Consider the following 25,921-nt stretch of genomic DNA (forward strand, 5'->3'; position numbering starts at 1 on the left):
AGCTGCCAGAGAGTGGGGCTGCAGACAGTCTTAGGTGTAAATGTGTGCCTGTATGTTTTCTCAGATGAGTGTGAAGGTTCTCTCGTTATTGAATTATCACATGGTGAGACGGTTTTGGTTGCAAAGTTGGCTGTGAGCAACTCATTGATCCAATTTGAGCATCCATCTCGCATAGCCTGTGAATCTAACAGGAAATCGAGCTAGCTTCGGTAACATGCATTTTAAGATTCTGCCATTCACCAGTTCCCAAAAGACAAAGAAGAGGAGAACAACACACCAATGCTATTTGCAGGAAAGGCTACAGGTTCGACATCTTGACACTAAAGCTGATCATGATCAGTTTTTGCCCAGCAATTTGGTTGTAATCATTCCTGGTGCTGATTGATGTCTCTTTGGGGGAGGGATACATTTTGTTCGTCTTTACGTAAGGCATATAACAAAGGTGAGCTCATCACTGCATGAATCCCCTTTGTGCAGAGACATCAGTTCGATGCAGGTTGCAGAAGGTGCACATGTGTCCGGCGAGCTGACCTCTTCTAAGTTCAACAGACTGTGCTCTTGCTCGCAAAGTCGCAATTTAGACTCCTTTGTGTTAGTGGGCGGCGCAGGTTTTCTGAGAAAATAGGTTTGGTCAGTTGTATGTTATTTTTTTCCACACTAATAGAAGAAAAAAGAAGCATAATCTAATCTTGCTGGTGATGTAGGTGATAAGTGGGTTTCTTTTTTAAAATGTTTCAAGCATGCAGAGCCTGATTCCACAGAAATTCACCTTGTGTGTTGTACTACCTGACAGTGTCTCCGCATAATTCTCACAACTGCACTCGAGTTACCTGAAGTCGTGCTATTGCACGTTCCTCCAATGAGTGCGTTGTGGTTACCACAGTGAGCAGTGCTGAGAGACAGTGTTGCTTCAAGGCCTCTTGCCTGTGTGTTCGTTATTAGGAAATAACCAAGGAGTTAGAACAGCAACCTTGCGTACGAAATATGTGTTTTTTTGTCAATTCAATCAGTTGTTATTTTTTCCCATTTTCAAATATACAGTTAAATCTCGATGTAACAAACACAAGAATTTTTGAAAATTGCATTACATCGACAAATTTGTTTATTTATTTATTTATTGTGATATACCCAAGGCCTGGAGGCGTTACATCCAGTACCTGGTTCCGCGATGTAAAATACCATTGAAAACATGAAAGAAAGAGCACGGCAAGTGCTGAAAACAGTGTTTAATCACATCCAAAGAATGCGTACATGATTTGAGTCACATTACAACTGCTGATCGCATACAAAAGTAGTCCATTACTTTTACCTGGGACATGCGCATGAAACACTGCGTGACAGATTTCTCGTAAATCATATTGAATTCACTGATCATTCATTACTCTCCATGAACAAACATATCGGCAAAGCATGTCGATAGAGTCCATACCTTGAGTCGTAGCCAGTGACTGGTCCATATCGTCATACTCATTGTCACTCTCAGCACTCCCGTAGACACTTTCGATGATAGCAGCATCTGTTAACTGTTCTGTTGTGGTCACTCTGTTGTCTCCATGAATAAAATTGCCATGCGTGACATCCTCATGTACAGTATCTTTCTCCAGGCACAAAGATCTCAAGGCAGATACCAGAGCCGCCGGCAGAGCGTCATCACTGTTGGTGGCGGCAGTACCATCGTTGCACGAGCGGTCTTCCTGTCTGTGAACTCCTGCCTTCCGAAAACAGTTGACAAGAACCTCAACTTTCGTTGCCTGCCACACTGCTGACCGCATTTGTAATGCTTGAAGTACGTCAACTTTGAAATCCCTCTTGTGGTGTAAATTGAACAACAGTCGCTCGATCAGACGATGTCTGTATGCACACTTCACACTGTGAATTACGCCTTGATCCAAGGGCTGTTTTTTTTAAAAGTGCAGTTGACAGGAAAGAACTTCAGTTCCACGTTTTTGAACTTGGTACATTCCACGTGGTGTGCTGAACAGTTATCCACTAGAAGACATATCTTCCATCCAGTCCATTTCATATCGCAGTCCAGCTCATGAAGCCAGTCTGAGAAGATTGCCTTGGTCATCCAGGCTTTTGAACAAGCAACGTACTGCATTTCTCCTCAAGCCATGAATTGGTTCCACTGAAGCAGGCTGATGCATCTTCACCGGCAATTACTTTGCCGATGATGCAATGTCTCTCCTTAAACCGATTTTGACCACAGGGAGCGATACCTGCTGGTGTGGTATCCCATGTCGCCTTCAATGACAGTGAGCTATATCTGTTGACTGTCGTTAAACTTGGCTGACGAGTCTGGGAACGAGACTCTGTGTTCTCAGCCAAGTTATGTTGCAAGTTCATGGTTGAGCACCACAATTCATCCACGAATGTTTTGTCGGTGCCCTACACGCAAAGGAGTGAGCAGAATTAGTCACAGTATCAAATTCCAGCGAAGGAAATGTCAGGACAGTTGACAGGGGGAGAAATGTAAGTTTTAGACGGACTTTTGTGTATCATGCTGGTAACCTGTACATAGATGATAGTAAAGCAGTAATGCAGTTTCACAAAAACTGTCTCATTTGATAGAAACAGTGATAGGAGCCGCACAAAGTAACTTGCAGCCATCTTGACAGCTGTCGCTTGGTTAATGACTGGGTTGGGGCTGCTGTTCCTGCGAGAGTCACCACATCCACACCGTCGCTTACGGGCGCCGTCTTAGGTTGCGTCACATACCATGTGCGCTAGTTTCCGAACGACAAGTTTGTGCTCTCGACAGAGATCAGTATAGGCCCACTACACTTGCTTTCAAATTTTCACTCCCAAAAGTACATGCAAAGTCTCTTTGCCTTGTGCTGGACTGGTCTTTTGCTGGTGGCTGGTCTTTTGCCAGTGCTTCATCTGGACTAATGCACTGCTCAGTGGAACATTTCTTGCACGCATGTCAGTGAACCAAACAAACACAGCCTTATCCACGTCGTCGAACGAAACATTTTTAACTGGCTTCCTCTGGGTATTAGTTCCGGACTGTACAGTGTTCACAATGTTTTTTTTTTGCACGTCTGGATCGTTAACAGGAAGCTCTGGAAAGGTGAAGCAATCAGCTACATCCTTCTTCTCTCCTCTTTTGACGACTGTGATGATGGCTAACTTCCCTCTGGAGACAGGACCTTTCATTTTCGACAAACTCTTATGACAAAACACTGCGTGCTCAAGACAAGAAGGAACAGAGTGAGGGATTGAGGAAGCAATGAGCACCCGAAGAGGCCGAGGGAGAGACTGAAGGTGACGTGTTAAGGGGGTGCAACACCCTCCGCGTTTCGTCAATGCCGCTCAATAGATGGAGCACAGGAGGATCTAATTGATTACCTAGCGTTCACTGCCTAGGCTCCCGGTACTACGGCAGCAGACGGTTACGTGTTACATTACGCGACTGATCCACCATATCAGCGGAAAGGATTACAAGACACTCTTTTCCTCTTGCTTTGTTCTTTTACCTTCGACCTCTAGCTTGCCTTTATCACCTTGAGAACAGCGCCCACGTGTTATCTGTTACTTGTACGTGTGATAGCAGACGGATCGACAATTTCATTCAGCAGAACCTCACGAACACACCTAATGTTTCCAGCACTCGTTGTGGAACAGCAGAGAAACAAGAAAGAACAGTAGCTGATTGCGCAGACATTTACATGAATTTGAAAAACAGTCGCTGGCCTGTTGAGAAAGCGTGGGAAGCTCACATGTGCTTCAGTGTATTTGGAATTGTCGGGATCATTTCATGAACAGGAAAATTACTACACCGTTGTCAGCCCCAGATCATTAGTGCACTGTCCTCTAAAATTACAGTGAACTGTTCTACGATATCATGGTGCTTTGACACTGGCACATGTAAAGCTGTATTTTTGGTTCAGTGAGATCGGTAAAGGCACAGTGCGGTTTTACGTGGCGTTCCTTCTCAGTTTTGACGGCATCTGATCACCTGAACAGTGATGGGTGTGTCAGTATAGTTGACAGTGCTGTGGTGAACTCATTTTCACCGGCGCCACAACTTCGACACCCATATTCGTACACAAAGTCTAAAAAGACAGGAATGAAGCTGCATATGACAGCGGTGGCAGTCATCTTCACGAGCACAGTGCCAGCGGTGCAGTGCTTGTGGTGGATTGTACAGCGTGCGGGGGCGTCGGACAGGTTGCTGATCACCATCGATGGGCAGCAAGGGTAGGCTGTAACAACTGAACAACTTGATAGCCACATGCTTTTGTAGCGAGGTCGCATGCATCAACAGCTGTGCTCTGGAATTTCTAAGGCGAGCTTAGTGCACAAATTGTGACCAATGAGACGCGGATGTAGAACTGATGTGGAGACGAGCTGTCGAGGGTAAGGGAAGTGGACGACGGGAGGCAGGATGCTATGTAGGCGGGCTTGACTCGATTGAGGGCGACGGTGTCCGACTTGCCGTTGATCTCGATATGCAGTCTTGGGTGTCCGGGATAGGACGGGATAGGGACCGGAGTAAGACGGCGTCAGCGAGGTCAGCCAAACGGTCTAAGGCAACATCGTCGTTCCCAGCCAAGATGAGTTGTACATCTTGCGGAAGTCGGTTGAGGAAGAGCTCGCGGAGGATCGCGGAGTGGTCGTCTGATCGATCCCCCAAGAGCTGTCTCATCTGATGCAGGAGCTGTGACGGACAGCGGTCACCAAGCTCTTCAGTCGTAAGGAGCTGCTGTATCCTCGTTCACTCCGAAACCGTCGTGCGCGAGACAATGGCACATTTCAACGTATCATACGCGTTGTCAGGCCGTATCGACGAAAGAACATCATCAATGTCGTCGATTAGCTCCGGGGAGATAAGCGGCAGCACTTCACAGTACTTCGTCATCTGGTTCTGGATGCGACGGGCGTGGAAGAGCGCCTCGACTTGTCGAAACCAGGTCTTTGGATTCTGGATCCAAAACGACGGGAGTCGTAGGGCCGTAGTCGTGGAAATTGTCGGAGCTGGAGTGGACGATGTCGGTCCGGAACCTCCATTGTGAGGGCTAGCTCCGTCTACGTGAGCGGTCTGGGGGGTCTGGGGTTCGCTCATGAGGTGCGCTGAGTCACCAAATTTGTAGAACTAGCGGGACAGAACAAGAGTCCGCGCTGAGCGGCTGCCAGGAATCAACTGGGGCGCGCTCATTTATTCTTCGTCCTTCCTTTCTAGCCTGGCCACCAAGGGCACTACACGGACACTGATCATTGGCCGCCGTGCTTGCAACAAGTACCCTTTGTTCCGTCACCTGGAGAAGGGCGAGCTGGCGTACGCGAAGTTCTATACCAAGTTCTATGCCACGTTCTACACCAATGTTTTAACTGTCAGCCAAACTGTTCGCTGCCAGATGTTTTGGTACACAGAATGCAGAACATCGAAATTGTAGAGCTGTCACCTGTGGCACATTAGTGTTACTGTTCCCTATAGTATTTTCCCCCATGAAAAGAAAACTAAGCATGTATGTGAATGCTGCGTTATTTCACTGAAACTCACGCGTTCCTTATACAGCACGTCCTAATCCACAAGGACAGTTCAAAATAACGTAACGTTTGAATGTTCTCTATAACAGGATGCGACTGAAGCACACAGATGTGATTGGGAAATAAGCTGACCAACTACAGCATTTTGCAGGATGCGCATATTTCAGTTAAGCGGCATACCGACTAAGAATAGCTCAAATATGAGTATATAGAAAACAGTCAAAAAGGTGAATACAAGAGATAAGCTTCCTCAATATACCGAATGGACACTAGCAGAAATGCCACGAACACACAAACATACAGGAATCAGGCTTCCTGTGATAAACCAGCTAGCGTACAGTGTCCCTCTGTGTGACGGAGTCCACGCTCCACGGGAATGGGCTCATGTTCGTCATGACACCGCAGGCGGAGCAGAGGCTTCGGCCACTTGGTCCGATAACTTGAATTAGATGATGAAAGCCCCATTGGGGCCGACTGCAAGCACAGCAAGGGACAGCTGTGTGACGAAAAGGGAATTATACTACATGTACCACTTCAGTATGAATGTACACAGTCTGGCGAAAGGGTTGCACTACGAAGCCCTCTCCTGCGTGTTGTATTTCTTCTTGTAGTCTCTAATCGGCATGCTGCATGGTACGCGTGGGTCAACGAGCTCTGGAAGCAGCTAGTCATTATAGGACCGCTCATGGTATACCCAGCACCAATGGATAGCACCCCGGAAACAGCTGCTGTGTTCACGTCCATAAAATCTGACATGCTATCTGGTGGGCCCTCAGCATCTACAACGGCCTTCAGCAAGCACACTTTGCATTGCAGCGTTATTTCATTCCGCAATCCATTTCCCTTTTCTTACTTTATCTTCATGTCTGCAAGTGTGCAGTTGTACAGACTGTGGATTCCCAGCGCTTGAAATCTGTGGAACAAGTGCACATAGCCCACAACAATGCTTCGCCCTTCAACAACACAGGGTCCGTTTCCGGACGTTCCTGCAGACACGTCTTGCGTATTGTCGCTTCTGGTAGCTCTCCATTGCTTAATTTGTGAGAGTCTGATGCTACTGAAAGATTATCCAGATGCCTTCTCTTGCAGAAGCTCAAGGCTCGTTCTTTGCGTCTCATCCATTTATCCATTTTCCGCAGATAGGTTTCCTGCTATGCGAAAACCTGGGACTGTCGAGGCACAGCACAACCACGGAATGAAGGATTCCGAGATAAGAGCGATAGCTGCACGCCCGCACTCCATTTATTATCACGTGCCATAAGACAAATTGTGACAATTTATTCGGTTTTTCCCACTTGTGCACACTTCTGGGGCGTGCAGACAGGTGGCACCACCGCGCAGAGCCAAAATTCGAGCAGGTCAGCATCGGCTAACCATTGCTCACGAGAATCCGTGTAGCAATTCTATGCTTCGACATAAACAAAATATTTTGGAATATATCCATATTAGACATATTTTTCTAGTACTGTATTTTCACGCGTATCAGCCGCACCGCAGATAAGCCACACTCGCAGATAAGCCGCAGGTAATACAACGCGACTGCTTTGTGCGCTAAACCAGTGATGCACAAACAAAATCAATAGAGACGCTCAACGCTCGTCGACGCCGTACTCCCTGCCAGCTGCCCTATTCCTGTACTGGTCCGCGACGTCGACGACTTTTAGTTTGAAGTCGCTGTCGTAGCTGTGCCTCCGCGTTGGAGCCATGCCTCACCTCTAACTGCTGTGCCCGTGTCCACGAATGCTGCTGCTCTGGTCAAATGAGAACTGATGCTTAGCTGACCACGTTTTATCTCGATGTCAGGTGTATTGAACCTTTCCTGTGGGTCTGCCGACAAAGGAGACCGTAGGGAAGGCCATAAATCCTGTGGTGCACATTCCGGTGTCGGCATAATGTATAACAAAGGAGGTCAGTTCTAGTGTTCTGCTAAGATCGTATTGTGCTCTTGTCGCGTGTTTTTCGTGGATTGACGAGTTAGTGGTGTTCCAGGAGACATTAATCACTGTCACCCCTTTTGTTAAAGCTGCGTGGGGGTATGTATTTGGAAGGTCAGTCCACTCGAATGTGGACCCGCCCCTGTTCGGTATTGTTCGTGCACTGGCAGGCCGGCCCTGCTCTGAAAAACATGAGGCACTGTCGGGCCTTTCGTTTAATCAGGGTATTGGGAAAATACCAGGGAAAAATAGCCATCAGACAAGCTGCACCCGCGGATAAGCTGCAGAGCGTCCGCGAAAAAAAAAATCGCGCATAAGCCACGATTAATACGCATGAAAATACGGTACTTAATGGGATTAAAATTCTCACCTTAGGTCTGTTTATTTTGTGACCGGCCAACAAAACTGAAGGAAGCGCCAAATGCAGTTTCTGACGTCTGCAGAAACATTTCCAAGATAAAAGATTCTGGCACCATTAAGTACTATGTAGTACCCATTGAGATCTTCCATTCAAGACTTATTTTATGCAAATTGAGCAATTTCTTGCGGAGTTATGCGGTTTGAAAAATGGATAAGGAATGCCATTGGGCCAGGAGGGTGTTGCACCCCCTTAAAAGCAGGTCACTGACATCGCTAAGGACCCCTGGGAATCCCAGAGGTGCATTCCACTCCAGTGTGACAAAAGTCTGCAACCATTTTTGGTCCCAATTGTTGAAACATCATCCTGGAAACTTCGTTACATCGAGAAAGAACGTGGAAGTAACTTTGTTTCATCGAGAGAAAAAAATACATTGAGTTCATTGAGGGAGAGGTTGAGGAAATGGAAAGCTTATTTACATCGCGGATTTCATTACAGTGTTGTTTGTTACATCGAGGTTTAGCTCTATTGTCTTCTTATTCATAGGCAAAAAAAGAAAAGGGGAATGAACCCAAAAAGGGATTATTCAGTGCCAAATAACAAAGACACCCCAAAGACACAAAAATGTACAACACGAAAGATATGGCCTGTCTGGGAACTGGCAACATTAGTCTCTTTTATCGATTAGTCTCTAGTTTTGTGCAGTTCTCCTGTTCTTGTAAGGACCTCTAATTTAATGAATTGCAAAATGGGCCATCTCTGCCGTGTGGTAATTGTCCTTTTGTGTTGTCTCAGTTAGCATCATGTCCCCGTCTGATTGCAAAATGGGACATTGCCTGACCATGTACTGTGCTGACATACGCAGCATCTAACAGTGCCAGCCACACCTACGCAATTACTGCACATTGATGAACCATGTTCCTTTTTTTTGTGTGTACCTATCAAGCTTTTTGTTCATGTTCCTTGGTTGTGACATGCCACAGAAGTACATGGTACAAAACTAAAGCATATTAACTTCTGCAAATTGCATATTTACTTCTGCATATTGACCGTTTCATACTGCCTAATAATTCTTGACTGAATTGTAAACCGATCACGCTCATCTGAATTGCTTGTGTGCGCAGGACATACTGTACAAATGTATAAGTAGGGAGTGACTTTTTTGAGTTGAACCCTATTCCGCCCGGTTATTCCCCCGAACTGACCTCTGACCAACTTGGGTTAAACCCGATTTCTCCCTGAATTCTTGTCACTATGAAATCCTCAAGTGACGTTTCCACAGAAGAAAAGCAAAGTTTGCTGCACGTAACACATGTAAGAATTGGTCACTTACATTCCCAGCAATACACCCATGTGTGTCAGCACTGTCTATGCCTTCGGGGATTAGCGCTGGTAGGTTAAAAAATGATTATGAACGGACTTACTAGACAAGAGGAGAAACAAAACACCTGATAACGCCTGAAGGCACAATTATCGCCCGATTTCTCCCTGCATTACAGATCTGAGAAAGGCATTTAACCCGAAAAAGTCACTCCCTATCTACTATAAGTAACTCATGATATGGTCCGGTTCAGTAATTAAATATGTGACTGAGACACCAAAAGCAAAATGGTGCTGACATGCCGGTGAATGACTGCAAACTGTATCTGTACTCCGTGTACTGTGTGTCCGTACTCCTTGTCTTGGGTATAGTTTGCAGACTGACACACCCCTCTGCAAGGTCTCCCAGAAGCTATGTTTACCTGTGCTCCGTTTTTGTTTTTCAGTGTAGTGCAGAGACTCATTGTGCAGTGTTGTGTGGGTGACTACAGAAGATTTTCGAGAATTGTGCTGTGCCTGTGTCAAGATATTTGTGTATATTTTGTGCAACTTCTGCATCGTGCGTAATTGGTGTGTGAAATTTCCGTAGAAGGATGTGACGAAAACAGGTAAGTGCAAAGGCTTGTCAACATTTAATGACATCATAAGTGTTCTTCGTGATAAGAAGCTGTCTTTCCTATTGTGGACACATGATTAAAGATTGCAAAAAACACACAGCGCTCAACTATTAAAATTAGCAAGTACCTAAGCTTAAAGTGACTTTTTTTTTTCAAGTTGTGCAAAAAGATCCTGACTCCCCACCAAATCTCTAGTTAGGAAATCGACCTCATTTGGAGAAGGGTCGAAAGACTTGTGGCAGACATTGTTTCTTGCCTCCTGATGAAGGTCGCCATGACCCTCCTTCAAAGGAGAGTACAGGGCTGGCCAAGACATGCAGGCAAGACAGTGGCACATCAGAGGTAGAGAAGTCTTCAGATTACAATTTGTTGTGATAGTCCTCATTTTAACCCTGAACTAATCTGACTGATAGACTGCTTTTCACAGGGAAGCACGATAGAATAAATCACATTCCGTGTGCACGGGATGAAATGTTTTCTGTGTGTGTGGTTTTGCAGGTTAGGGACAGATTCCTGGGATTATTGACTAAAGTTTTTTGTCATCATTGTCTGTGATAGCTGAAAGGGTGTGCACAGTGCACCGCTCATGCTTCAGAAGGAAGGGCATGATGTCGACGTCTCCTTCTGAAGGGCAAGACTTGCGGGTAAGGATGCTGTGCATATCTTTGCATTATTATGTCCGTCGAATAACCCACACAAAGGATTTTACACAGACGTCTTAGTGACCTCAAGTTAGGATCACGTGTAGTAATAAAATCTACAACGTACCTGAAGGCAAAATTTCATGCATTGTCGGCGACGTTTCTGCATAATTAGTAGAGCATTTGGTACTCTGCGAAGGTATCGTGCAGCGCGGTGGCAAGGACGCTGAAAATGTTGTGTCCTGTTATCCCGTGCTTTTCGTCTTTTGTTTTGCGTCCAGCTAGTGCACCGTCACAGCTAAGGAGCTCCTACAATAAAAATGAGAGTTATTGGTATAGCTGTAGTGTTCTCTTCACAACATAAGCACGACCCACCCTGGGAAATCTGCGACGGAACAACCTACTTGAGAAATGATTGTCGAGCAATCAACGTGGCAGCAAACTGCCTCACTTGCTGCAATTCGTCCTGTACATTCTACTGCATTATGAGGAATGCTGCAGACATGCGCTTGGCCAGGGATATTACACAAGCACCAAGTTGCAAGGTCTTCATGTAGCCGGATAAACTCTTCGTTCTCGACGAGGGAAGAGGACTGGAAAGTTCCAATCACGAAGGCTGTAATTGCAGACTCCACTTGAGCCCTGGAAGGCTGCCGTGCGAACGGGACACGCAGCGGGCTTCCAACTACAGTCTCCTGCTTAGCTAAGTTCCGTTGACCTTGCGCTTTATTCGCTGTGCACTGCTTCACCGCTGTTGGGTAAGCTGCCTACACACCGGAGGCAATTAAGGATTCTTGCAATGCGATATAAATTCTCCCTTGTGTCCGAGTTTAATTGCAAAAGATGCTTAAACGACAAACCAGTTGCAGAACAGAGGCAGATACTGAGATTCAAATACACTCTTACCTGGAAATGCTTTTTCAGGTTGGAAGATGACGCTTGTGGAATATGTCTTCTTTGATGGGGCACATAATTTGCACCGAACCGTAAAGTTTTCCCCATTGCAACTCATTGGCTCGAAATATGCACCCAATTTGGGCCACGGAAGAGCCAAATCCCCGTATGCAAACTGCATTGCAGTAGGTGTGAAAGCCACATATTTCAGTGCAATTGGGATCAGCAAGCTGTGAAAGGACTCCAGTGCAGATGTTTATGTCTCTGGTACGAGGTGCTGGACATCACTCATCAAGTATTTTGCACAAACTATGTCCTTGTACAATGTTCAAGTAGTATATCTTCAGAACACCTGACCTGACCTGACCTGACCTGACCTGACCTGACCTGGTTGACGCTGGAAGTTTCAGCAAAAGTTGTCGTGTAGGCATCGTATTTAAGACCGCCATGACACTCATATGTGTCTGTAGCATGGTTTGGTATCATCATGGTCATCAAAGTAGTGCTTTATCTATGGCTTGGATGTTGCCATGTTGGTGCCAGCAAATGGGGGCCAGCAAATGGGTGCCGATCTGTGGTTATAGTGAGCATTGACCCCATTGAGCTCGATGAAGTCCAGTCCTTGCCCGAGTTTCTCTTTTTCGATTTGCACGCTATTTCTGACTGGGCCACACCGCAGGTATATAAAAGGCAGAGCAATTATTGATTTCTCCCTCGAAGTTAGTGTGAGGAGCTCACCTATCAAACTTGAAGTTGCTCAGAAATAATTATGCAGTCCCTGCCCATGTCCCATGGAGGTGTATGTCATACACTTGGCACAGTGGCCAGGTGAATCGCATCTGCCATTACCAGCCACATGAACAGGAGTGGTATATGATGACAGGAGCCCATCTTGTTCCACTGCTTATAACTATCAATGCATATTTTTGCTTAGACACATACATATAAATGTGGCGACCAACCTCATTCCAGGAAACGTACTTTGAAACTCCCGTACAACAGGTCACGCCTCCACCAGCACTGGTGCTGTCATCACCAGCGACACCACATCATGGCGTACATGTCGGGTGCTGTGTTCTGAGAAGGTTTTCTTCTTGGCTCCCCTATGGTTTAGAGAGCCTCATTTTGGAGAATTGAAATTTAGAGAACAGGTCATGTTTAGTGAGTCACGTTTTAACGAAAAAGGGTCTCGTTTTAGGGAATACTGTTTTAGAGACTTCCGGGCACATATTAGGAAATGGCGTTTTAGAGAAAACAGACTTGGTTTTGGTATTGCTAGCTCCGAAGAACATAGAAAAGAAAAGAGGAGGGAAGCACAGCATGCAAATAGTTCTGGTTACTGGTTCGAGCAAAGACTAGATATTTTTTTGCAACCTTCTTTCCAGCAAACATACATTTCCTAATTTGTTTTCTTACACATAAAACTTTAATAATTTAATAATATTTTAATAATAGTTAATAATAATTTAATAACTAACATTAAACAAGGCACCTAAGTGATGAGTGATAGCTTGTAGGCTATTGCCAGAGCTAATTTCTTGACGTCTGTCAAATGCTCGTCGTAGTGCTTCTTCGCTTCTCATCGTGGCTAACCGCTGAGATGCCGTCTTGGCTTCTCGCAGTAAGGACTCTGTTAGGATTTCTGTTTCTTGCTGTTCTTGCGCTTGTTGTTCAGATAGTGTCCTTCAAACCACTGGAAAATTCCAGATGCTTCTGCCGGCATACGTGCTTTGAGGCCGCTGTATGCCTGAAAAGGAAGTATGCAAAATCTATTATGTTACATTTGTGCTCCTAGGAATCTTGCTGATGCCACTAGCGCACACTGGAATGCCTCTGGAATAATCACTTCATGAACACAAGATAAGCGTTATTCACTGCTCAGGAAACAGGTTGTGACAACAAAGCAAAATTCAATGTAGTATGGGCACACTTACTCATCTGATGTCCTGAGGGGGCAAAAACATAAGGGCGGGTAACTCAAGAAGATGCTGATGATGAAGACAATTACAGGCTGAGTTCTGACGCACCTGACTGAATTCAGACACCTGACTGGCTAAATTTAGACTGAATTTTGGCATACCTAGGTTGCAGCCCCCGCTGTTCTTAGGAATGGCATCCTTAGCAAGCATCCTTAGGCATCCATGAATGGTTGTTCTGGGAAATGAACGGTGGATAGCGTTCATGGCAGCTAGTTCGAAGTCCGCGATGAACAAAAGTGGCTCGCGATTGCGCGTAGTGCATCGATCATCTGCAGTACAGTAGTGCAACCTCAGCTGCTGCAGCAGTTCCCTTTGCTTTATCTCTGTTCCCCCTGTTCTTTTCTTGTTTCTCTGTTTCCTCTGTGTTAAGTTCCGTGCTTTCAGTCTATAACAATGTTCTCATATTTTAGCGTATTATATAATCATCTCATAAGCATCTAATCAGAGTTGTGTTTACCTTGAAGTAACATCTTTCCTGTAGAGTTTTGTGTTTTCTTTTTTACTTTGAGTTTTATTGAGTGTATATATTCCTGTAGTATTGCAGTTTGTTACTTGCGCAGTGCGTGCTATCAGTCTATAATAATTTTCTCATATTTTAGTTTCCATTAAATAGATTTGAGATGATATCCTCCCTAAGCATATCAAGACAGCTAGTTTGTACAGGTAGAACTGTCGAGCTTATGTTGTGTGCGTGTGTTTGTGATGCTTGCGCTCCTCATGACGGTATCCTTCCTGTGAGAATACAGGGCGTGTTGTTTATTTTTAGAAACATATATCATATGGTGCATTCAGTTAAAAAAAGAAAGAACATCAATAATAATAATACTAATCCTAAAATAACGAGGCAATCAATAACATGCTGTATAGTGCTCACAGTGTGGAAAAGCGAACAAATAGTATGTTTTAGAGTACTTAACAAAAAGAAAACACAAAACTCTACAGGAAAGATGTTACTTCAAGGTAAACACAACTCTGATTAGATGCTTATGAGATGATCATATAATACGATTATTGATTCTTAAGATAATGCTCTATTGAATCAGTTGTCATTACTCTAGCCCATACCTTATGACCTCTGGGGTGCCTCAGGGATCGACTCCTATAGGAACTGTGTAGGGCTATTCACAGAAGTGTTACATGTATTGGTTCTCGTACGTGACTTACTCCAAGGGAGGGATATTTTCATGCTGATCGAGCTCACGAAGTAGCAGTTGTTCTTCCTCAGGTTGAACTGCCTTGAGGTTACGCTCACGTGGTGGCTGTAGCTGCTTCTTTTGTTGTGAAAGTTGAAAACTGAAGGGACAGCATGCTCATACAGGATTCGTTGCCCGCTCGCAATGTTTGGAATGAAGTATGTTGCAGTAAAATGCTTGGATCAGATTTCTGTTGCCTCACTTCTTGTGAAAAACTTCTCACCTCTCCTGATCGCAGCTATCCACTTCTTCCATATGGCTGGATCTTTAGGGAATTCATGGAATGAATCCTGGAGGAATGAATAAAGTCAGTCACTGGAGAAGGTTGCTAGATAAATCTGGCAGTCCTGCTCTTGTCTGCAGGCTAGATGCAGGCAGATAGCTTTTCTTAGGACATTAACACATCACTAGCCCATTGTCCAGCTGCGTGATTAAGATAACAGACCTCCCCAAAGTGAGACCCATCATATCCAGGGGCCTGATGCTCAACTGTTCATTAGCACGTGCCGTTCCTTATCCTCGTTTTTTAACCTGTGGCACAGGTGCTCAGTGCGCGTAGCACTCAACAGCGCGGACCCGAAAGTGAGTTGAATGTCTAGAAGAAATCGGTCACACACCTCACAGATGAAATTGCTAGGCTTCATACTGCACTAAAAGAGAAGACAGAGGAATCTCACAAATTGAAGTCTGAAATAATGACCAAGTCACCAAAATATCCTAAATGGAAAGGGAGCATATGCCCTTCAACATCTAATAGTTCAAATTGGATTATGACAACGTGCAGTTTTGGAATTTCTCAAAATCCAAATCTTGGTTCCGCAGTTGTTCGTTGGCTCTGTGTCTGACCGGAAATGTGTCATCAAAAGTGAATTCTTAGAGCTGCCGTTTGAACCTGTTGGCACAGTTATGGCAGGCAAGGGTTTCAAGGTTGAAGACCTGTCAGTGCTTATCAAACAAGCTGTGAGTGACTGAAATGTCGTGAGATGCGTGGTGGAAAAAGATGAATAAATATTCGAGTCGTGCATTGTACTCAGTGCGATGTAATTGCATCATGCACAAAATACAAATTGACAAGAACTGGGTATTGAAATGGATTCACAAACGTGTGAACGGAGGTCAGTACTAAGAGACAGGACTAAGACATTACTGCATCCTGTGAAGGTCTCTCAACATGATGTCAAAATAAAAGATGTCAAGGTGCAGTTTTGTTGCCTCGCATTCTGCAGGGTCAAACCTCACTCCTTCCAGAAATACAGTAACCTCTCGCTAATTCGAACTTGGGGGGGACACGATATTTGTTCAAATTAAGCGGAGCTTGAACTGATGGGAGATGCACTCCTGAAAGGGTGCCTGGGCGTGGGGAGCGCGTGCAATCTTCTCGGGACGTGCCAGCAATGCATTTGCGACACAGGTTTCACTTCTATGGCACTCTGAAATGATTTTGCAGTAATTCATGTTGTTATTTTTGTAACACTTTGCCCATATCTGCGGCCACATTCCTGATGCTTATCTGTTGCTACGGCAGAGAAAATTGCTCGGTCATGGTGTAGGACTTAGAGGAAGTACCTTCACGAAAATTTATTTGCAGGAACAATATGAACTATGTTTAGAAGTAGTCCGTAATCCGAGCTTGCACCCGTTTTCTGAACCGAGATTCTGCCAGCATCACTTGGAGTTTCTGCACAAGTTCAAGGACGGCATCCGCACGCCGGAAAAATACCGCGCCGCCGTGTCCAGCGCAGATGCCACATTGGACGCTCATGGCAGAGGCGCTGGTCCGTGACATGCGTCATCGGTATCTTCGCCGCTGAGCTCTGCACGATCCCTGGGTTGAATTCAGCTGGAGCACACAGCGTCGATGATATCCGCAACATTCAGGCCCAGATGTCCCCAGGCCATCACCTATGTTTATGTAGCTTTGGAATGTAACTCATTCAGGCAAAGCTGTGCAGTCATAATTAAAAAGACGATCGTCGTCGTCAGAAGAGGGCAGTAGTGGGTCCGCAGAGCCGTCGGCAACAAACTGATCGGGGAAATCGCATTTGCAAAAGCAGTTTGCGATGGTTTGAGCTTTCACGGAATTCCAAACACTTGCAAGGATGAGCATTGCACCGAGAAGGTCGATGCTGTACGCTTTATCGTTGTCTAAGCAATATAGGATCTGTTCCAAGAGGTGCCTTCTGTACGGCATCTTCAGGTTCTTGATTATTCCTAAATCCATAGGCCGCAAGACAGCCGTGGTATTCATCGGAAGAAATTCCAGTCGAATTCCGTTCAATTTCTGGACCTCACAGTTGGCAGTGGCAGTTATCGACAAACAGGAGAATCTTCCTGCCCTGTGAAGCAAACTTCCCGTCAAGCGTGCGAACCCAGTCTGAGGACATTTTGACTGTCATCCAAGCTTTTGTATTCGCTCTATAGTCCTGACATCCTTAAAGCAACAGGGCTTACTTGCTTTGCCGACCACAAGCAAGCGCCACCGTTCTGTGCCAGTTGCGTTTGCGCATAGCATGACGTTGATTCTCACCTTACCCCTCTTCCCTCCGGCACGGCTGTCATCCTTGTAGGTTATGGTCTTGTTTGATAGCAACTTGTAGTACAGGGCAATCTCGTCAGCACTGAAAATGTCGTCCAGTGAATATGAGGTCCAGACACTTTCTAGACTTTCCAGACACCCACTGTTCACGCGTGGCTTCGTCAATGTCTGCCCTCTCACCACAAACATTCTTGACTCCCATGACATGTCTTGAAGTGTGTAAGCAACCCTTCCGACACAGTAAAGTTCTTGGTGCCAATTTGGCTTGCAAAATCTTGCACTCTCGCAGCAATGCTGGGCCCGCTCAATGGTAGGTTCCGGCTCCACACGTGCTTGATCTATGAGATCACTGCATTCTCGACTTCGCGATGAGCCGATGTCCGAAGTCGCTTCCTTAAAGGTTCCATGTTTTCCTTCTTGTGTGCACTAAAAATGACATCCTTGTTCTTGATGTAGGTGGACAAGGTGCTTTTCTTGATGCCGTACTTGTTCGCAATCTCCGTGTTCGAGTTGCATTCCACTTCCTGCAGTACCTGCACCTTCATATCGAGAACGATGTTGCTTATTACAAGGTCGCAAAATGCTCCTCCACCCACCTCAGCCTCAACAGGGAGAGAGAGAAAAAGTTGGTGGGGGAAGGGTGGTGACTGTCCAGTGGGAAAACGGTGGGCTTTTCTGGCGCAACCCATGTGGTTGAACTTCACATAAAGCAAACACAATCCTATCGGGAGATGCTCTCTACCAAGGTGTAGTTGGACCTACGAGAAGGCCACGTCCAAAGAAGGTCACATTGTGTCCAAGGCTTTGGAGGCCCCCTGGTAATGTTTAGCCGCCAAGGCTTCGCTTGCTGTGCATTAAGTGAAAAAGGAAGTTTTGTTGTAATTTCCCGATATAACAGCACCTAAATCTTTTGAACAGATTTCCTGCTTTGTAATGGACAGCATAACGTAGAGCTGGAAGCCTTGAAAGATCTTGGGGGCAATGCAATGCATGAAGCCCATCATGAGTCCATCTTCTGGTGATTAAGCCAAAGTTTGAAGCGGTGACACAGTGTTGCCTTTCAGTTCTCCATCTTGTGTTACTATGCTGTCACCTTGTATTTTTTTTCCAATTCAACAGCTTCATCGGCTGTTAGATGTAGGTCCTGAAACGCATACAAAAGTGTGGCGATAATAGGAGATATGCCAAATGAAGCGCCCTCTCTTGCCCGTTAGGGAAAACACGCTCGCGCCATTTTTGTCGAGGCGATGCTTGGAAAGCATGGCCCGCTGTTCCGTGTACACGGTTTGCGTTGCCCCTGAGTAAGTTTGACTCATAGTGGCAGCTGAAAAGGGCTTCCATTGTCATCCTATGTGTAAGCGCCTCACGTACCAGTACGTTAGTAAAAGTTTGTTGTGCAGCAAGGCAGCAGCCGGCAGCATAGTGTCACGGCCGCTCGATCCTCGCTCGCTCCCTGTACGGCCTGCCTTTAGCTCGGCGCGCCGGTGATCCCAGAGTTTCGTTTCTCCGCCGCGTTTTTCTTGGAGGCGCTGCCGTTCGGGGACAAACCGGCGCGCGGACGAGGCAAGCGGGGCGGCCGTGGTTAGAGGCGGTCACGAATGCAGCTCGTGATCGTGCTGTGATGTTGGTCCAGATTGGAACGGTAGGTCGTAAGCTTCACCATGCGACGTAGGGGGACAAACCTTTCAGCAATACATCAGATAGTTGCACTGCTTCCGTGCGGCAAGTGAACCGCATAGAACTCTAGCATCACAAGCAAATTGGTTATACACGCCCCCGCCAGATCATTCCCCCACCCCGTTTACTTAAAACGGATTCACATGAGCGTACTTCAAAGAACGTGTAACGCTGGCATATTTAACATGAGCTGGTATATTTATTGTTCACATTGAAACACTTTTTTGAAACTAAATATTAAAAACTATTTACAATTACAGCTTCAGCACTTTCCTGGATACAGGTTTGTGCGCAAGTTTCATGAACCGTTCCAGTGCTGAATTTATGTTCCCAGCCCAGTTTGCCAACGTAGGCCGTAGTAGCTTCCTCAGGAAAACTTCACACAGCTCTCTGCAATGATCATGCTCGATATGTGCAATGTTGCAATGCATCACTGGACACAACATAAGCCGTGGCAACAATCTTTCCAAAAGTAGACGGCACAAATGACTTGATCGTTGTACGCGAGGTGAACGCAAGGTATCTTCAACAAAGTCGCAGATGATTTTACATATCCAGAGTACTTCTGGCCTTGGGTACTTCAGTCCTCCTCTATCCACACTGTTCAAGAAGCTGTAGACTCTGTGACTCGAATAGGGCTCTTGGAGGAGTGTCTTGCAGTATTTACATGATACCTAGAAATATTTGAGGGACAGCAATGAGGAAACTGCTTCAGACGTATGTGCAAGTGAGTGCCTGAGTCTTCGCAGAAGGCTCGACAAACAACACAGTTTCTCACCTTTTCTTCACATGCAGCGGCCAAGTACCCTGCCATGTAGGCAAGTGGTGTATGTTCCAGCAAGTAGGGCACTTCTTTGCAGGGTTCCAAGAAGTCCAGTCGCTGTAGATGCGCTTGGATAGTACGTTCAACCTCATGCTGGGGATGGTTGGTTGCCACATGCTTTAAAGCAGCTCGAGACTCGTAGCTCACAGGAGCATTCCCAGTGCTTGCGGCTTCTAAGATGCCAACCTGCCAAAGGAATATTACTTTTATTTCTGACCTTATATTTGTAGCAGTGCTCTGTAACCCAGGCAAAAATAGGAATAGCCATACGTTTAGAAGTTTTTCAGCTGTGAACACAGCTGACCGTGCATCGACTCTGTCATTTCCACCGTTAAACTGTCTGACGCAGCTGAATAAAGACTCGACCGCGTCACTGTTTAAGTACCTCGTCAAGACGTACCGGAATCTGGAAAAAACATTAGGAACATTAGCAGGGTTTATTTTTGAACTATGTCCACAACTGAATTATGGGTAGGTAAATTTCACTCACTACTGATGGTCAAGCAAGTAGGTTACAAGTGCAGCTGTTGACAGTGTCGTCATGACAGTTGCCTCATACGTTTCCCTGGTCATTCCCTTTCCACGGTACCTCTGACTTGATGCTTTTAATTCCTCCAAGTAGGTAATAAAGTCAAACTTGAGCCACGTCAGACGGTCATCATCTGCTGTTACAAATGGCTCCTCCTGTCCTGTTCGGAATTTAGGTGTACTGATATCATGCAGCGCATACCATCTCTGTACCATCTTCATGAGGCGAACAGTTCCACCACAGTTTTCAAACAAGGTTGCATGTTCATGGCAGTTGAGATGATTGCAGAGGTACTCGAGTGTGCCAATCACAAACGGCGAAAAGATCATGGTAGCCCTTGATACTTTCATCTTTTCCAAGTTGTTTGGCTCAACGTGTGATCTTGTCAACAGCCTCACTGGTTTCATTAGTAGGTGGCTTTGAATGTTGTACAGCTCTTTCAGGTAAAAGCCTCCACGAACCTCGTCCTCTCCGACCACCATTTCTCGCTCAAGCAGGTTTGTTCTTAGGTTCTTTATGAGGTGGTTGGGGTCGAAGGACAGGAACAGTGGCTCTCCTCCCCGAAGTGGATGTGGGACAACATGATGTAGAATGTTATCCTCAGACATACTGCGAAACATTGCTGTGTTTGTCTGATGGTTGTCCGTTACAATTCTTGCAACACGGAATCCTGCTTCCTCTACAGTCTTCATGACATTTAATGTCATCTTGAGGAGCTCTTGATGCTTCAAGCACCTTGTGAAGAAGTACCCCGCCGGAATGATGTAAGGTGTTGAAAGGCCCCGAAGCACAAAGCAGAGAAGTCTGTTTGCAACTCGAGGTTTGCCTCCTGTAGGACTCTCGTCACATCCTGTGTCAACAAGCCCGAATATTTTGTCCACTTGCCTGTCGTATATCACCCGTTGTTGAATTGACATTTCATCAATTATTAGCGAACAGAATGTCTCTTGTTCCACCTTGAGCATCTGGTGTTCTGTTGACAGTCGCTCTGTAATGAGAGCACTAACACCAACATCTCCTGTAGAGTAGCCAACAAACTTTTGGAGCGTACTGCGGCTTGGAAGTTTTAGCAGCTTTCGTGACTTTGCGTGCTCATACCCTATGCTTGAGCACGCTTTCCAGATTATGCACTCTCGTAGAATGGATTCATCATACGCTAGTCGTTGCTTGGTGAAATCCAGTATTTGGTGCCTTAGAAATGTGGCCGTCTTGTCGCCATCGGCTGCTGCTTCCAGAATAGCATTAAGCGCCTGAGCTGCACCATCCTTTTCAAAGTTTTGCAACTGTGTGCGTGCTTCATCAAGCTGTTGCTGAAGTGATCCCAGAGATTCATTCAGCCTCCTGACTTTCATGTTGAGACGATGCATGTTTCGCTTATGTTCTTCTTTCATGGATCGTATGTCGAGGGTCGTCTGGCATTCTTGGTCAGCAAAAGTCAAGGGAAAATGTGTTTCACGCTCCTCATGGTCAGGCTGTTGTTCTGGATGCAGCGTCTCGTCCTCACAAATATGCTCTTCATCTTCTGGCATGACTGCATCAGCTTCGGCAGGTGCACAAGGAATACCTGTGAATGTCGCCTGCTTCTGAGCATTACGCGACGTGCTACTCCGCCGTCTCCGTTTCACGTGCGGATGGCAGTCTTGCATGTAGGATGGGTATCCTTTAAACAGAGATGGAACAGCAGTTGGAAGCAGAAGCTTCCTCTTCACTCCTTTCTTGTAGTCTGCCTCGGTAAAATGAAGAGAACAGACAAGAGACCTGTCGCTTGACTGCCATTTGCTTCCTTTGACAGCTCCTTCCCTTGATGTCATCTTCAGCCATGCTTCACGTATGTCTGGATTGCATGGAAATTCGTGGTACTTAACATGAGGGTCCTTCCGTGCACATGAAGTGCAAATGGGCACGCAGCAGTTCTTTGGCATACCGTCTACTTGGGCATGATGCCACACAATGCGAAACAAGTGAAACAAAGCCTACTCCCAGCGCACGTCACACACTTCGCACTTCGCCTCCGCCTGCTTCTGTCACCGATCCGTGGCGCCACCCCCGCGGAGCGTGGGAGAAATGGGAAACTCTCACATCACAGCCTTCCTATTCACCCATTCTCGCGTGAGTTGGAGCGGGAGGGCGCCACCGTCATCACAATACCGGAAGGACCCCACCTGACTTCCGCTTTAGCCCGTCAGCCTTGTTTTACTGCTTGAATGGTTGTTTCTTGCGTGCGGTTTCGAACGGTTATGCAGCGATTTTCGTTCTTGGGGACGTGCTGCGTTGTTCCTGGCTGCAGTATGCGGTCAGGTACCAACCTGCTGTCAGAAATAAGAATGTTTTCCTTTCCGCGAGACCCGCAACGGAGGGCAGTCTGGACTCAATCAATCAGAAGAGATCACTGGAAGCCGAACAACAACAGAAAAATATGCTCCACTCATTTCATTCAAGGTACGTGTTCTTGCTTGGATCTACAAAGGCGGATTTCCAAACGTTATCGTCCTCGGCTTTGCATGTGAGGGTTAGCTTCACATTTGTGGCTCTCCTGTGTCATAGTCGGGTGATGGCTGAAAAGTCCGAATGAAGCACTGTGGGTGCATTGATATGTATTGCACGAATAAAGTGAACATGAAATAATATAAATTTTCATATGCGTAAATGATAAAATCCTACGTTCAGAAACGAAGTCTCGCGCTTGTTTTTCGCAACCGCTGCCCCACAGAGTGGCAGATAGTACAACTGTTTCTCGACCTCCTGGTGAATTAGCCCAGGTACTAAACTCACCTTTTTTTTCTGCATAGGGAAGCCATCTGATGACCTGACACACCCAGACTATGTTCCGTCCCCCTTCTTCTTCAAGAAACAACAGGACCCTGAGCAGAAGCTGCAAAGGTACAGCCGCCTTCAGCAGCGGCGTAAGAGGGCGAGAACCGAAACTGCTGCAGAAAGTGATGTCCCTGCTGAAGCCATGGATGAGTTCAACGAAGACACAGTGTCAACACAGAACTGTGCTTTAGCAACCGACCAAACAGAGCACACAGGCACAGACCCAATGATGTCCTCAGAAGAGATCGACAGAATTCTCAAAGAGAACTGCAGCCTCAAAGAACAGGTGGCATCCCTGTCCAGTGAACTACAGACAACAAAAGACCTCATGAAAGGTCACCAAGCCAACAGTAAGGTCCTGAAAGAAGCACTTGATGAGCGCACAACTACGAAACAAGTACTGAAAAATGATCAGAGTGTGAAGTTTCACACTGGCGTTGTTTCAAAAGATATGTTCTATGCCATATTGAACTTTATCTTGTCATTTTGGTGCCCCAACATTGGAACGCACCTTGAACCGCAAGAACAGTTCCTCATTGTTCTGATGCGTTTGCGTCTTGGTCTGCTGACAGATGATTTGGCATGTCGTTTTGGTGTGTCTTCGTCATGTGTCAGTGCAATCTTTCATGCCTGGCTCAACGAGCTTGCGCAAAACCTGGAGAGGCTGATTGTATGGCCATCGAGACACGCTATCAGGCGCAACTTGCCAAATGCGTACAGGGATCCAATGTTTGACAATGTTAGATGTGTGGTTGACTGCTCTGAAATTTTTATTCATAAGCCTTCATGCCTAAAAGCAAGGAGCCAAACCTACTCACAGTATAAACACCACAATACTGTGAGATTTCTGGTGGCAATTTCACCAACACGTGCAATAACCTTTATCTCTAAAGCTTGGGGAGGGAGAGCATCAGACAAGCAACTAACAGCTGCGTCAAAGCTTCTTGAGAAAATAGAAGAAGGGGATATGGTGCTTGCAGACCGTGGCTCTCGGTGCCATGAGATGTTTGCAGGAAAGGGTGCAAGTGTTCTAATGCCATCGTTCACGAAGGGAAAAAATCAGCTGTCTGGAGGAGAAGTGACGTTGTCGAGGAAGATGTAAAGCGTGCGAATACATGTGGAACGGTCGATAAGGCGAATCAAAACATTTCGTATTTTTCAAATGGTTCTGCCAATTTCATTCATCAAAAGGCCACGGGACAGTGATATGAACACCATTGATAAAGTGCTTATTGTTTGTGCCGCACTCTGCAACCTGCAAAATCCCCTCATCTCCCAGGCGTAAACTCTGTTTAAACTCTCCTCACGTGAGTGCAACTTGAGGTGAATTGGGGTTTAATATAAGTCTTCCATGAACATTTGACGCATGAAGTCAGATGTGACAGTCAGTGCATGGGTAGACATTTAATAGCTTCAAGCATGTGAAACTTCCTCTCAATAAACATATTTAGCTCGTTTAATCTCTGCATTAGTTCAACTGCACACAGGATGCTTTTTTTAATGTGTTGCATATTTTTTGTTAAAAAGCTATGAGAGCAGCAACGATGCCTTTTGTGCAGGTAGGCTGCATTGCGGGATGGACGTCCCGTTGGACACCATTTGCAAGAGCTGCACAAGCTATTAGCTAAAATTTATAAATCAATTGATGGTATTTGACAAGGACAATATGTTTGAATAATGACTGGCCTAAGTTCTGCTGCCACACATTTCCCCCAAAACACCTACTAATTAATCTATTTTAGCCAATTAGTCGTCCAGTAGTTACACTGTCGCACTGGACATCTGTGCAGCTGTATAACACACCTGCACAAATGGCATCAGTAGAAAAGAACTTCATCTTGATAATGAGCTGTTTAATAGAAAACAAAATGCGCACAGGTGCTAAGAATACCTGAGAGGAGATGTGGGACATGTCACTCTCATCAATTTATTATAGCATCATTATGGCTGACAGGTTTTTTCTTTAAAAAATTGTAAAGGATTACGCAAGAAGACACAGACGAGAAGTATGCACAAATGGTATGACACACAAAAAATGTACTTCACTCAATTTCACTTGCAGTTGGTTCACTTGTCCAGTTTACTTCCAGGTTGATAACGAGAGGATAGAGAGGTAGAATAATTCCATAACTTAAAAACCCGAGACTAGGGGACATCTTGAGACCTTGTCTGTGTTGTCGTTTTTTTTGTCCCCCGAGTCTCGGGTTTTTAAGTTATGGATTGCAGGTTGAGTTTACTTTCAGTTAAGAGGGACAAATTTGTTAGCATATGTACAGGGAGCATACCCACATATCCTTCACGGTTCATGTCTACAAGCCATGCAGTACCATGTATTTGGGCGACGTTTAAGGCTTACACAAGCAAGATGAAAAACATCCTTGCATATGGCACACTCAACCAAGGAGCCACTTTTGCTCCCACTACAAAGGCATGATGAATTCCCCTTTGCAATCTTTTGCGAAATTTATCTTGTCTGAATCTCAGGCAGCACAAACTTGAAGAAGAATGCATCCGCCTTCGAAACAGCCACACCCCAAAATTCTTCCTCAAAGGCAATTTTTTCAATGTGTATGTCACTGGCTGTGTAAATTACAAAGTATGCAAACTTAAGACCAGTCACCACCATCTCTGTCTGAACTTGTGCATAGTATGCATGACCCCTTTTGAGATGATTGTTCTCGTCAAGAAATGCAACGTTTGCTTTGTGCGATGCTAAGTGCACATCACCTTCCATGACATTGTTTGCTGGCCTGATGGACTTGTTCTTCAGCGATTCTGGACACTTAATTTCGAGCACTGCACTGCCACAGCAGAGGCAAGACACAATGCCATCTGGTGAGGCACCTACATATGGCCGCTGAGGCAGCACAAAAAGTCCACACTGTTTCACCTCAAAGCCTTTGTGCTTTGGTGCTTCTTGGGAGATAAAAGCAGCCCTAGCTATAGGTTCTTGTTCATGTCCCCAGGTGAATGCCGACACTTTAGGAGGCTTTTTGTACCCCATTATTTCGGACACAATTCCTTCTTCTCCTGTGCGACATGACATAACCCGCCTCATAACGGATGATGAAATTCTACCAGCCCTTTGCTTCTCCCATGTCGATGTTACTGAC

At 45.7% G+C, this 25,921-nt stretch overlaps 1 protein-coding gene and 1 long non-coding RNA gene across 6 annotated transcripts in view; both read left to right on the top strand.

Annotated features, from left to right (window-relative positions):
- LOC135388446 (uncharacterized) overlaps positions 1-25,921 on the top strand; it is an 88,952-nt gene that overhangs the window by 14,072 nt on the left and 48,959 nt on the right. For 2 of the 5 annotated variants that reach the window (XR_010421377.1, XR_010421379.1), the window contains exons 3-5: positions 1,605-1,786; positions 9,552-9,713; positions 10,221-10,366. This is a non-coding gene — a long non-coding RNA (uncharacterized LOC135388446). Of the gene's footprint in view, positions 1-1,604; positions 1,787-9,551; positions 9,714-10,220; positions 10,496-25,921 lie in introns of those variants that run through there. The other 3 variants (XR_010421381.1, XR_010421378.1, XR_010421380.1) reach the window with 3 other exon arrangements.
- LOC135386945 (uncharacterized) lies at positions 21,974-24,202 on the top strand. The gene is made up of 2 exons (XM_064616418.1): positions 21,974-22,433; positions 22,784-24,202. Exons 1-2 carry the CDS (start codon positions 22,199-22,201, stop codon positions 23,908-23,910), a joined length of 1,362 nt encoding a protein of 453 aa, XP_064472488.1. The 5' UTR covers positions 21,974-22,198; the 3' UTR covers positions 23,911-24,202.

The sequence above is a fragment of the Ornithodoros turicata genome, chromosome 3 (genome assembly GCF_037126465.1).
Source record: "Ornithodoros turicata isolate Travis chromosome 3, ASM3712646v1, whole genome shotgun sequence".
Lineage (NCBI taxonomy): Eukaryota > Metazoa > Arthropoda > Arachnida > Ixodida > Argasidae > Ornithodoros > Ornithodoros turicata.